General features: G+C 37.3%; 1 protein-coding gene, 1 long non-coding RNA gene and 1 pseudogene across 18 annotated transcripts in view; 2 read left to right on the forward strand and 1 right to left on the reverse strand.

Annotated features, from left to right (window-relative positions):
• Positions 1–4,550, forward strand: part of ERBIN (erbb2 interacting protein) — a 95,155-nt gene extending 90,605 nt beyond the window's left edge. For all 17 annotated transcript variants that reach the window (XM_036410738.2, XM_036410739.2, XM_036410741.2 and 14 more), the window contains 3 exons: positions 508–600; positions 1,769–1,843; positions 2,525–4,550. In XM_036410738.2, the coding sequence (XP_036266631.1) occupies positions 508–600; positions 1,769–1,843; positions 2,525–2,632 (276 nt within the window). In that variant the 3' untranslated portion in view covers positions 2,633–4,550. The remainder of the gene's footprint in view (positions 1–507; positions 601–1,768; positions 1,844–2,524) is intronic.
• Positions 4,551–6,039: 1,489 nt separating this feature from the next.
• LOC123651167 lies at positions 6,040–7,405 on the forward strand. Its single transcript, XR_006739691.1, has 2 exons — positions 6,040–6,317; positions 6,624–7,405. It is a non-coding gene; the product is annotated as an uncharacterized LOC123651167 (long non-coding RNA).
• Positions 7,406–9,446: 2,041 nt separating this feature from the next.
• LOC118703634 lies at positions 9,447–10,550 on the reverse strand (annotated as a pseudogene).
• Positions 10,551–12,405: the final 1,855 nt, after the last annotated feature.

Genomic DNA, 12,405 nt, shown 5'->3' on the forward strand with positions numbered 1-12,405 from the left:
TTAGTCTCCAAACTACTTTGAGAATTAAATCTTACAGATTACTTTTTTTAAAAAAAAGTCATATATTTTGATAGCTTATTGATAAAGTGATATTATTAGAAACTTAGAGAACAAATGCTTTATTCATTTTTGGATCTATGTAATGCCCAATAGACAGAGATGCTATGTAGTGTAGATGTTTCATAAATAGAAACTAAGAATGTACATGTTTTATGCTATATGTCTTTAAGACCCATGTCTAAAAAGTACAATAGGGTTAACATTAATTGGTTGTCTATTCTCATAAAACACCAGTAGATTAAGTTATGAACCTTGCTTTATAATCCTAGCTGTGCTGTTAACTCACTAACTCATTAACATAATATTCCATGTCATATTTTCAATTCATCTGCCCAAATATTTGTTGTAGATGAATACCTACATAGTTATGTTTGTCACAACTTAATATACCAATACTTAACTATAGGTTTTACTGTGTTGCAACTTAACCTTATTTTCATATCTCAGATTCGAGTGAGAGTTGAAAAGGATCCAGAACTTGGATTTAGCATATCAGGAGGTGTTGGTGGAAGAGGAAACCCATTCAGACCTGATGATGATGTGAGTTTTATTTATATATCCTTTGAAAACTTATAAAGTTTTATTCACTATTAATACCTCTTATCCTATATAATAAAAGCCTATATGCAAATTGACTGCATGGTGGAATGACGGGTTGCTATGACGCGCACTGACCACCAGGGTCAGATGCTCAATGCAGAAGCTGCCCACAGGCCCCAGGCCAGCCAAGGCGGGTGCCAGCAGGGCCCCCCCTCAATCATCCCACCAGTCACCCTGCAGAGGGAGGCAGTTGGCGGCAGCCACAGAGTGATGGGGGGGGGGGGGTCGCTGAGGGAGGCAACTAGCGGTGGCTGTGTTGGGGGGGGAGGCCCAGGCCAGCAAACAGGCCGCACCAGGCCATCCAAGGTGAGTGCCAGCAGGGGCCCCCAACCATCCCACCGGTCACCCTACAGATAGTCCCTGATCACCAGCCAGGCCTAGGGACCTATCCATGCATGAATTTTATGCATTGAGCCTCTAGTACATATGTAAAAATCTAACAAGTATTTCTATAAATCTAGACAAACATCACCTTGTTATTTCCTTTGGTATTGTTCAGCTTTTTGTTTTGAAATGTGATCAGTTTAATTGTTTGAGGAATACAAATTTAAACAAATATTTCAAATGATCCTCATACTGTAAAGTGATTTTTAACTTTGTAATTATTTTTCTGTACATCTCTAGAAGTAACTTCATCACTTAAACAGAAATAACTATGCTGAATTATCAGAGGCAAAAATAAAAATAATAGAGTTGGGTTGCCCTGTCAGTGTGCTCCGTTGTTAGTGCGCCGGCCTTCTCACCAGAGGGTGACGGGTTTGATCCCCATCCCTGCTCGCGTCGTGGGTGGGAGGCAACCAGTCAGTGTCTTTCTCACATGGATGGTTCTATCTGTATCTCTCTATCTCTTTTTCCTCTAACCCTCTCTTCCCCTCCTTTCCAATCTTTATAGAAAAATCAATGGAAAAAATATACTCACTCTTTGGATGAGGATATAAAATAATAATAATAATAATAATAATAGGGTTGGTTGTCACAATGTTTTCAGAGAGGACAAGGAGAAATCCTCACAATTAAATATTTGCATACTGAGGAAGATTGCTTCTTGGTACTTTGTTATTTATGCATACTGCTTCCCATTAAATAATTTTTTTGTTTGTTATTAAAGGGTATATTTGTAACAAGGGTACAACCTGAAGGACCAGCATCAAAATTATTGCAGCCAGGTGATAAAATTATTCAGGTAACTAAGATACATCTTTTTATTATTTTCTTTTCTTTTTACTTTGTAACTAATCTGCCTTCTCATCAAGAAATTATTAAATGCCTAATTTGAAAATAAGCACTTTATGAAGTTTATCTTTAAATATTTATGGATAAAAAGAATGATATTTTCTATATGCTACTCTAATACTTTAATTGTTTAAATAATTTTTACCTTGTACTGTGGAAAATCATACTGATTTTTTAATACGTGTTTGATATATTTTAGTTCAGAAATGGTAACGTCTCTAAAATAAGGTGATGAAAGAATTTTTGTTTAATTAGAATTACAGTAGTTAATTCATGGGAGCACTTAAAACTATGTAGCTGCCACACAGTAAGACCTCCATAAATATTTAGCCTAAATTATAGGAAATAGTGTTCTTGATCTGTTACCCTGCAACTTGGTGACTTCAGTCGCACGGTAGTGCATACACACAACACTGACAGCACTGTGTCCTTGACAAGTATTCCTGGCACTGGCTGTTACATAGGAATCATCTGAAAATATAGGTTCCTTGATTCCACATTCAGAGATTCTATTTTAGTGGTCAGGTGTCTCAATGTTGTTTTCAATTGTCAAAATCATTCTTATTTTCTGCAAATAAATTACTATGAAATGTGTGTGTTTGTTTTTTAATATTTTTCTTTTTTCTTCTAGGCTAATGGCTACAGTTTCATTAATATTGAACATGGACAAGCAGTGTCCTTGCTAAAAACTTTCCAGAACACAGTAGAACTCATCATTGTACGAGAGGTTTCCTCTTAAGAACTGTGGACAAAAAGGGGAAAGGAAGACAGCAAGATTTATTGGAAGATATTTGCAGGGGAAATTAATATTTTGACTATTTTTATATATAAAGAAGAACTCAAAAAAAAAAGTATTTCAAATTTGTACATTAATGAAATAATGGAACTTGTGGCTAGAGGGAAAGAACCACTGTACAGTATATAGGGAAAATTGTTGAATCCAAACCATATAAAACTTCTTGTTAGTTTTTTTAAAAACATAGCAATCAAGGCTACAAAAACAACGTGTGTTGTTTTTGTATAGATTGTAGGTTTATTTTTGGATTTCATACTGTAGCCCAGAGACAGATGGCAGAGCTAGCTGTCCCATAGCTCTTATGCCCTTATTTTTATTCAACTGATTATTAATGTTTTTCTGCTGAAATTTTTTTTTTTTTAATGTGGGCAAGAGATTTGAAGTGTTGGTTTTTGCTATGTGCATATTGAATCGCAGAGTGAGCAGGTGAAGGTGGTGCTGGTGGGTTCACTTTCCAAGGCCTGATTAAGTTAATTCCTGTAAAAACCTAAAAGCAAAGAATGAAAAAACAGCTATCTGTCCATGTGTTTTTATTAACAGAATAATGCAATAAAAATGTAATGTCTTTTTAAAGAAATAAAAAAGACGATGATTACATTTTATGAGCTCTACAGGATCTATCCTTGTCATAAACATTGACTAGATAAATTTCCTACTGGTGATTCGATTTTCCATTTTTTAGTCACAGGAAATTTTTAACTATTGTAGATGTATGTCCATGCTTTTTCTGTGATACGAAAATACTTTGGGTTTTTTTGGGGGTTTTTTTTGGCAAATTATATTTGCGATTTGTTTTATAAGTAGTATTCCTTTTAATCTTAATTTATAATTTTTATTTTAAGCAGCAAAGGAAACTAAAATGGCCAGTTTTAAGATTGTGTTGCTATGACACAAAATGTAAGATGATTTAGGAAAGCCTCTTGCTTTTGTGTGGCCTCACATTGCCTTGGTAAAGGAAAAGGACAGTACGCATGGAGCTAGGAAACCAAAGCAAGTTTGTGAAACTGGCACAGTGATGGAGCATTGCTGTGGAGGGTTGTAGAGCAAAGGGATGGGTCCTTTGGGCCTACCAGTGTGTAAAGGTGTTCAAATAAAGGGCTGTTCCTACAGGTAGCATTTAATGTGAACTTGACACTTCAGAGTCTTTAAAGGGTTTCTAAGTGTATCAGTGTAATAGTGTTTTACTACCAACTGCCTTTGTTGTCATTGGTGTAAGAAATACTGGGTAGAGGTTTATTAATTTTGTTTATCCAAACAAAATTTTTGTTTTGTTTTGTATGTAATCAAATAAAAATTGAGTAATATGCAATGGTAAGAATGAATGCATGGATACTTGGACCATAAAAATGTGCCATAGAAGACCAATAACTGTTTTTATTCAAGCTGATCTAGAGCCTTTCATTAGAGCAATATTCAGTTATTGCAATTCATTTTTAATTACTAAGAAATATAATTTTGGAATTTTTAATCTGTTATTTTTTGTTTTAATTAAGACTTTTATAGGACTAGCAAAAACAGCAATCAACATTATTTTGCAAAAGTGAGTTAGACTCCAATTCCTTTCTTGCTAGTCAGAGTCAATAGGTAGTACTTTCAAAAAGATGTGAACTCAAATATTGCACTTCTTTCAAGATGTTATCAATTTGTTATTGTACTGTGTATAGTTTTAATAATATTGATTGAAACCCTTTAACAACTCTTTGTAAATTTTAACTCATTTTTGTTGATTTTCAGTACTATTTACATAGGAATTGATTTTTATGGATATAGTAGAAGAAATGTGCTGTATTTTGATAAAATTCATTTATTGTATGTGTTATAATCCCTAAAAAAAGAATGACAAACAGCTTCTTTAAGATAAGCCTTGGTGTTTCTTTATTCATAGTTGATTTTAAAATATTTTGGCATTGTAATTTTACAATGTAATTTCAATACATGTAATTTTACATTGTATTTGACATCATCTTTAATTTCAATTTTTCAGTCAATATTCTGCTTTTACTAGGAATACATAAAGTAGATATAATTATTACATTTTTCAACTACCTTGAATTATATACATAAACTATAATTTTAGAAAAGGAAGTAAACCACAAAGAACAATTGATTTGTCAATTAAACTTGATTGTCTGCTTTTATATTGAGATACTACAAGTGCGACAGGTATTTATACACTAGTATTTTTTCTACTCTAGTTAATTTAAAACATCTTTTAATGTTCTTGTAACACAAAGTTGAATAAGGAAATTTTTGTTACCAAGAGGAGTAACATGATACATGATATAATGTTAAAAACTAATAGCAAAAAGTTTTGCACTTAGTGTAAATTAATAGCTAAAGTTCTCTTCTAAAATACTGGAATGTTGAAATGAAATAACAAGTGCTCTCAGAACTTTTGGTAATGATAAAGTTTCAAAATTTAAATAAAAAGTAATAATTCAAATCTTTTGAGAACATAGAAAGACATTTTTAGTTAATATGAAATTGAGTGACTTGCAGTCAAGGCCTACAACCATAACAGACTTTATTTTAATAAGTATCATGTAGCAAACCATCAAAACTTAATTTTAGTAACAGTGTTTAAAATTGACTACCCTAAAATTTTAAACCATTAAAAATTATGTGTTAAGGGTAATTTACTCAGTACAGAATTGTATCCATAAAGCTAAAGTTTTTTTCTTATTCATTAAAGAATCATTAGTTTACTAAAATCCATGAAATTCTAAAATTCCCTACTTATTTATTTTATAACTTTTTTCTGACCTTTTTGGACTTAAATGTTTATATACTTTTTAAAAATTTAAACACAAACGTTGCTATAAATAGAACTAAACTTTTAAACATTAATTTGCTGTTTAAAAAAAATCCCATTAGCAGCTATGTAATATTTTTATCAATCAACATTTATAAAAAATTCCAAATTTTTATATATATCTAGATTGTTTTAAGTAACCACAGTGACTAGGTAATGAACTAATGCTATTTAAAGTTGTGGGATTTTATGAAATTCAGGGTGAGAAGAATTGTTACAAAGAGAAAGATATACAATTATTTTTTTGACCACTGAGAAAATCTATTTCTGGGTATGGAGGAAGTATTGTATTTTACTTTAAAGGAAACCAGTGGAGCCGGGACCGGTTTGGCTCAGTGGATAGAGCGTCGGCCTGCGGACTGAAAGGTCCCAGGTTTGATTCCGGTCAAGGTTGTGGGCACATCCCCAGTAGGGGGTGTGCAGGAGGCGGCTGATCAATGATTCTCTCTCATAGTTGTTTCTAACTCTCTATCCTCCTCTCTTCCTCTCTGTGAAAAATCAATAAGATATATTTTAAAAAATAATAATAAAATAAAGGAAACCAGTGGAGTATGAAATACTTTTCAGTTAGGTTGAAATTGGTGAACAATCCAATCTATTTAGGATACTTTTTCCCATTCTTTTGAAATTCTTATAGCTTATCATTTTGGTTTAAGGTACATAGATTTCTTATGAAAAAAAAGACAATGAAATCAAAATTAAAATAATTTCATGTGTCATCAAAAGCATAAATACACATAGTTGATGTACAAAGGGGAAAAGATCACTTTTAAAAAGTAATAATAGATTATATAGGCAGCAAGTTCAAACCGTTAGGTATTTCCCAATAATAGAGAAATAAGCAAATTGTACCTCCCCAATGCCCATCAGCCAATCAGGAGTGGTTATGCAAATTAACCCAACAAAGGTGGGTTTAATTTGCATATGCTGGAGTGGCAGGGCAGGGTGCCTGCTATGAGGGGGAGGGGGGGGGGCAGAGCAGAGGGAGCTAATGTTCTGGCAGGGAGCAAAGATTTTCAGGCTCCTGGGCAGCCAGGCACAAAGCCAGGGAAGGAAGGCTTTTTTTTTTTTTTTTTTTCTTCACAAGTCTTCATGCAATGGGCCTCTAGTTTCTAATGAGAGGTTCAGGAAAGGTTGGCATGTTTCTTTAGCTCTTTAAATCTTAAAGCCCTGTGGATAGTAAGCATGGTTACTCAGTTTTGGAAAACTCTTAAGAGAATGATATCTTCTTTTTAGTACTATGCATTCTCTTTGTGAAGTTACAAAATAGTTTATGGTCTTCAAAAATGTACAGTCTCAATAACATCCAAGCATCTGAGAAACTCTAAACTGGGATCTTAGGGGAAACACCTCAGTAGACTCTCCTTGGGTGTTTCGTTTGTTTTAATACTTATTGTTGAAAGTATTACATATGATGTCCCCTTCTCCCCACTCCCCCCTGACTTCTAGCCCAACTTCACCCTCCCCTTCACCCCAGGCTTTCACCACCCTATTGTCTGTGTCCATATGCATACAAGTTCACTGGCTGATCTCTTTCCACCCACCTCCCCTGCCTTCTCCCTAAGTGTTGGTGAGGATGTGGAAAAAAGGGAATCCTTGGTTTTATGTTAGAGAACAATAAAGCTGTTCCTGAACCTTCCCATAGAATTGTTAGGAAAGAGGCTAGCAAAAATGATCCTGCTACTATAATTACCTTTTCAAATAAACACCTAGGGAAAGTTTTTATCTCCCAATGGATTTCATGTGGCCCATCTAAGCTGTTCATTTGGCCCTCAATTTCAGGATCAAGTCTGAGAAGCTCATGAATGACCGCAAAAGGAAGAAATCCAAGCTATAAAATTATGCTCACCTCCCCAGCCCCACTCCCCTGAATTCAATAAAGCTAATTTCATTTTGCATGAAAATTAAGTCTAGAAATATTTTTTGTGATCTGACCTTTAAATCTAATCAAAACAATTTTGTTTCTCCAAAGCAAGGCTTTAGAAGCATTTATTTTTATTTATTTATTTATTTATTTATTTATTTATTTATTTTTGAGAGGGAAAGGGAAAGAGACATCGATACAAGGGTGAAACATGGATCAGTTGCCTCCTGCACATGCCCCAACTGGGGATCGAACTTGCAACTTAGGTATGTACCCTCGCCAGGGAATTAACCCACAACCTTTCGATGCACAGGCCGGCAATGCTCCAACCTGATGAGCCACCTGGCCAGGGCTAGAAGGATCTTTTTTCAAATGAGCTTTTCCCAATTAATTTCCTTGTTCAAAAACAAACTAAAGAGAAGTCAGGCCTAGCTGGTTTGGCTCAGTGAATAAAGTATCAACCCACGGACTGAAGAGTCCCAGGGTCAATTCTGGTCAAGGGAACTGACCTCAGTTGCAGGCTTGATCCCTGGCTCTGTGTGGGCCAATCGATGCATCTCTCTCACATAGATGTCTCTGTCCCCCCCCCCCCTCCCATCCAGAAAAATATCCTTAGGTGAGGATTAACAACAAAAATAGAAACTAAATGTTATGTATTTCTAACACAATTTTGTTTTTAAAAAGTCAGGTCCAAAGGCAGAACTTTGTATTTATTACTATTGAGTTTCACTTTGTAAGCTGGGGTTTACCATTTGTTCCCATTTAGGACCTTTCTGAATTGTTCTGCTAGCTAATGAAGTTGCTATTGTTTCTAATTCCTGCACTCCACAAATATGAGGTCATAGGGAAAATGCACCAGGATTTGCTTTTCATAATCCCCCTTGCACTCCTGTGTGGCATTCATAGGTTCTCCGCTTTAACCAGAGCCTCGCCCCAGACCTGCTCTCGTCTCTGTCCTGGAGATCTGGTTTGAATGGCAGGCACCAGTGAGATTTCCTCACATTTCAGAGGACACCCCAGGTTGACGTCACCCACATATCCACCTCTAGAAAGAAGATCAACTCTCTCCAGCTGCTCCTCCTGCTGCTGCTTTTTTATTCACTCTGAGCAAGACACAGGCTACCCAACTGTCCCCTCCCCAGCTGTCTTGGATTGCAGATCTATTTAGCTAATACTGCTTGGGAAGTAAGGAAGTTATCATTTCTTAATTTGTGAAGCAGCTGTAGTATTAGTACCTAGTAAATAATTATTGGGTGACAGTTACCAACAAGTTATCAAAAAAGAAGAATTCTCTTTTCACAATGTGTTTTTATAGCTGGTATCAGAGGAAAAGATGGTAAAATGGAGGATCCAGAGGATCAAAGGGATATGGTTAGAGAGGAGACCAACACCAGGCAGACGCCAGCAGACTTGAAGCAAGAGCTGCTCTTCCGTAGACCTTGAAGAAGCTCCTTATCGAGAACTACCAATGGAGATGGGCAGCTTCTAGTAGCTGAGGGCCTTAGCTCTACAACTGCAAGGAACTGGGTTCTGCTAACAACCTGAATGAGTTTCAGAGAGGACCCCAAGCTCCAGGTGAGCGCACAGCCCAGCTGCATTGGCAGCAGCCTGACGGGCCCTGAGCAGAGTTCCCAGCTAAGCATCGATGGACTCCTGACCATGAGAAACTGTGAGGTAATGCCCTAGCTGGTTTGGCTCAGTGGATAGAACGTTGGCCTGGGGACGGAAGGGTCTTGGGTTCGATTCCAGTCAAGGGCACATACCCGGGTTGCAGGCTTGATACCCAGTAGGGAGTGTACCAATCAATGATTCTTATTATTGATGTTTCTCTCCCTCTCCCTCTCTGAAAGCAATAAAAAAAAATTTTTTTTTAAAGAAAAAGTGTGAGGTAATATGGGTTGTTTGAAACTGCTAAGTTTCTAGTCACAGCAATAGAAAACTAAAACAACTAGTCATAGTTCAGTTTCTACTGCCACTCCCCATGGGCCCTCCAACTCAGAGCTAGAGTGGACCCTGTCTGAGAGCCCAAAACCCCAGCCTTGGTTTTGTGTCTAGAGTCCCATTTTTTGTTTGTTTGTTTGTTTTAGAATAAACCCCTTTATTACATGAGCTAAGACAGGAGGAAAGAGGATTTATTTGCCTTTTCGGGCCTTGATTTTCCTCAAATAGAACTCCAGCTCCCTGTCCTTGAGCACATAGCCATCTGCTCGGCCACAATGGCCTGGCCTTGAAGCAATGCATACAAGAAGCTTGCCCTGCTGGAACTGCTCCTCAAGAAGCCTGCTGATTTTGGCATTCTTTTTCCTTTCATCATATTTCTTCTGCATTTTCTTTGATTGTTTTTTGTTCAAAATCTCTTCCTCTTCAGGAGTCAGCTTGGCTCTATTCTTGGGGCCCAGGGGCAGTGACTACCGTGTCTTCCTGAAAATAAGACATCCTCCGAAAATAAGACCTACTTACAGGTTTCCTTTTGTGTGAAATATAAGGCATCCCCGAAAATAAGGCCCCCCAGGCTCTGTCTCAGAATGAAAATTAATTTACAGTAAACTGGTCACTAGGGCCGCCCCGATAATGTTCCAGAAGGTGATGACATGATTGTCATTGAATAAATGAATAAATTCTTGATAGGATTCACAGTTTGTCTGGTTTGTGTTGACAACTACCGTACTACTGTACCATATACAGGTAATAAATTTCCTTTATTTTTTTTTAATAATAAATGTGTACCATATTCTTCTTCATGGAAAAATAATACATCCCCTGAAAATAAGACCTAGCCCGTATTTGGAAGCAAAAATTAATATAAGACACTGTCTTATTTTCAGGGAAACAGGGTAGCAGAACTCGCACCACTGTCAGTACGGTGTGCTGTCCATGAGCACAATGCAGTTCTTCAGTAAGGTCTTGGTGAGGACCAGTTCGCTGTTGGAGGCATTGCAGACAACATCAATAAGACTTGTTTTGCACGTACAACACTCTGAGCCCCAGAAGAAGTTTCCCACGTCCAGCCTGAAGGCGCGGTACTTCTTGTTGCCTCCGCGCACTCGGACTGTGTGGGTGCGGCGGGGTCCAATCTTAGTGTTGGCAGCAGGGCGTCCCAGCTCATATTTTTGCTTCTTAAGGTAGGGCTTCCTCTTGCTCCAGGTCTTGCAGCACTTGTGCCAGTTGTCCCAAGAGATACCCATAGCTCGGTGCCAGCTGGAAAGAGAAAATGCTAGAACCCTATTTTGAAAGTCCCTTCCCCGTGCCCCACTCCACTCGCTTCGTTCAGACACCCTAATACTGGCCCTAATGGGACTTGTTAGATTTGGTGATAGGGAGAGCATTCCATTCCCTTCTGTCAGACCTGAGAGCATCTAGAATACCTGGGAAAGATGTGAAACAACAAGACTATTGGTGGCATGCAAAGGATTGTATTCTGAGGGCAATAGTGAGTGATACAAGTAACTTGACTTGAACTTTATAAAGATCACTAATGTAAAATGGATGTGGTAGCAGTAGCTGGGGTAAACACACACACACACACACACACACACACACACACACACACACACACACAGTTACTGACATGTTTGGAAGGTATTGTAAAATCCAGAATAGAGAGAATATTGGCAGAAGCCACGATACTGGAAATGCCAGATTAATAAGATACAGTATGGGGAGGAGGCAGTTAGGTGGAAGAATTAAGAATGACTTCCAAGTTGTGGCTGGATTTCAAGGATAGGTGTTGATGCTGCTAGTTGACTTCAGGAATAGTAAATGTCTTACACTTGCTTAATTTGGAGCATTTAAAAATCCCACCTGGTGCTCAGGAGAAACTGGTGAGAGAAAGATCAGAGGGCCTTCAGTCTATTATTGTTTATGATGATAACTGGATGCCAGGAGCTAGTCTTCATGCCTTTTCTGAACTCTAAACTTGCCTATTCTTTGATATTTAAAATTTACACCACATAATTTAGTAACAACTATTGATTCTCATATTGTTTTGTGTATTACTTAGTCTTATTTGCAAAACCATTGAGAACTCCATGACGGAAGAACCTTTTCTATCTACTCCAGTGTTCTGGATATGAGTAGGCACTCAACACAGTGGAAAGGACCACTCGTTCCCCTGGAATTTTACATTTCATCCACATAAGGAGAGAAAACAGGCCAAGAGGTCAGACATGTATGGGAAGTTGTACAGGGTCTATTCGGCCATTGTAAAGGTGATTTTGGTTTTTACTCTACGGGAGAGAGTATAAAATGAAAGTGTGAGAAGCCCTTTGCTGACTTGCAGCATAATCAGCTTCGGAAACAAAAGTTTTGTCATGTATATATTAAAAGTACTCAACATTTGAGTCCAATAAATATTTGTGGATGATGAATAACTTCTGCATGTGCTGTTCAGATGGTGACACAGTATCATATAAAAAGTAACATTTCACATTAGCAATATTCCCTGGCATGAACATGCATTCATTGAAAAGCCACAGCCAACTGTCAAAAGTGAATCATATTGGCTGCTTTGCCCCATATGAGGCTATGATGAACCTACTCTTGACGTTCAGAAAAAATAGTTATCTTCTGACTGGCAAATCCTGGTGGCATGTCTTTACTTGATTGAGGTGTTACCAGCACCGTATGCTAGGCCATTAGCCAACTCCTGCTGCCATCAGACTTGTGTACTCTTTGCCAAAAGTCCCATCTGTTCTCCATCCTCAGTTTCTTCCCAATTCAAAAGCATGTTTGTTATCTTTAGGAACAAAAACAAAAACATCACTACTATGATCATATTCGTAGTTTAAAAATGAATCGGACTTACCTGGTTGCTTTTCAAGTATTATTTATTGATAGATTAGGCAACTGTATAGATGTCAGGGTACAGAAAATCAGCTTTTTTACCTCAATGTTTTTGAAAGCCTTCTTGCTACTATGTTAAGAAAGTGGTATATAGCTGTATATAAGCTTCCCTTTTTAATATATCTTTATTGATTTCAGAGAGGAAGAGAGAGGGGGAAAGAGAGAGACATCAATGATGAGAATCATTGTTCAGCTACC

This window comes from Pipistrellus kuhlii, unplaced genomic scaffold (genome assembly GCF_014108245.1).
Source record: "Pipistrellus kuhlii isolate mPipKuh1 unplaced genomic scaffold, mPipKuh1.p scaffold_m20_p_4, whole genome shotgun sequence".
NCBI lineage: Eukaryota > Metazoa > Chordata > Mammalia > Chiroptera > Vespertilionidae > Pipistrellus > Pipistrellus kuhlii.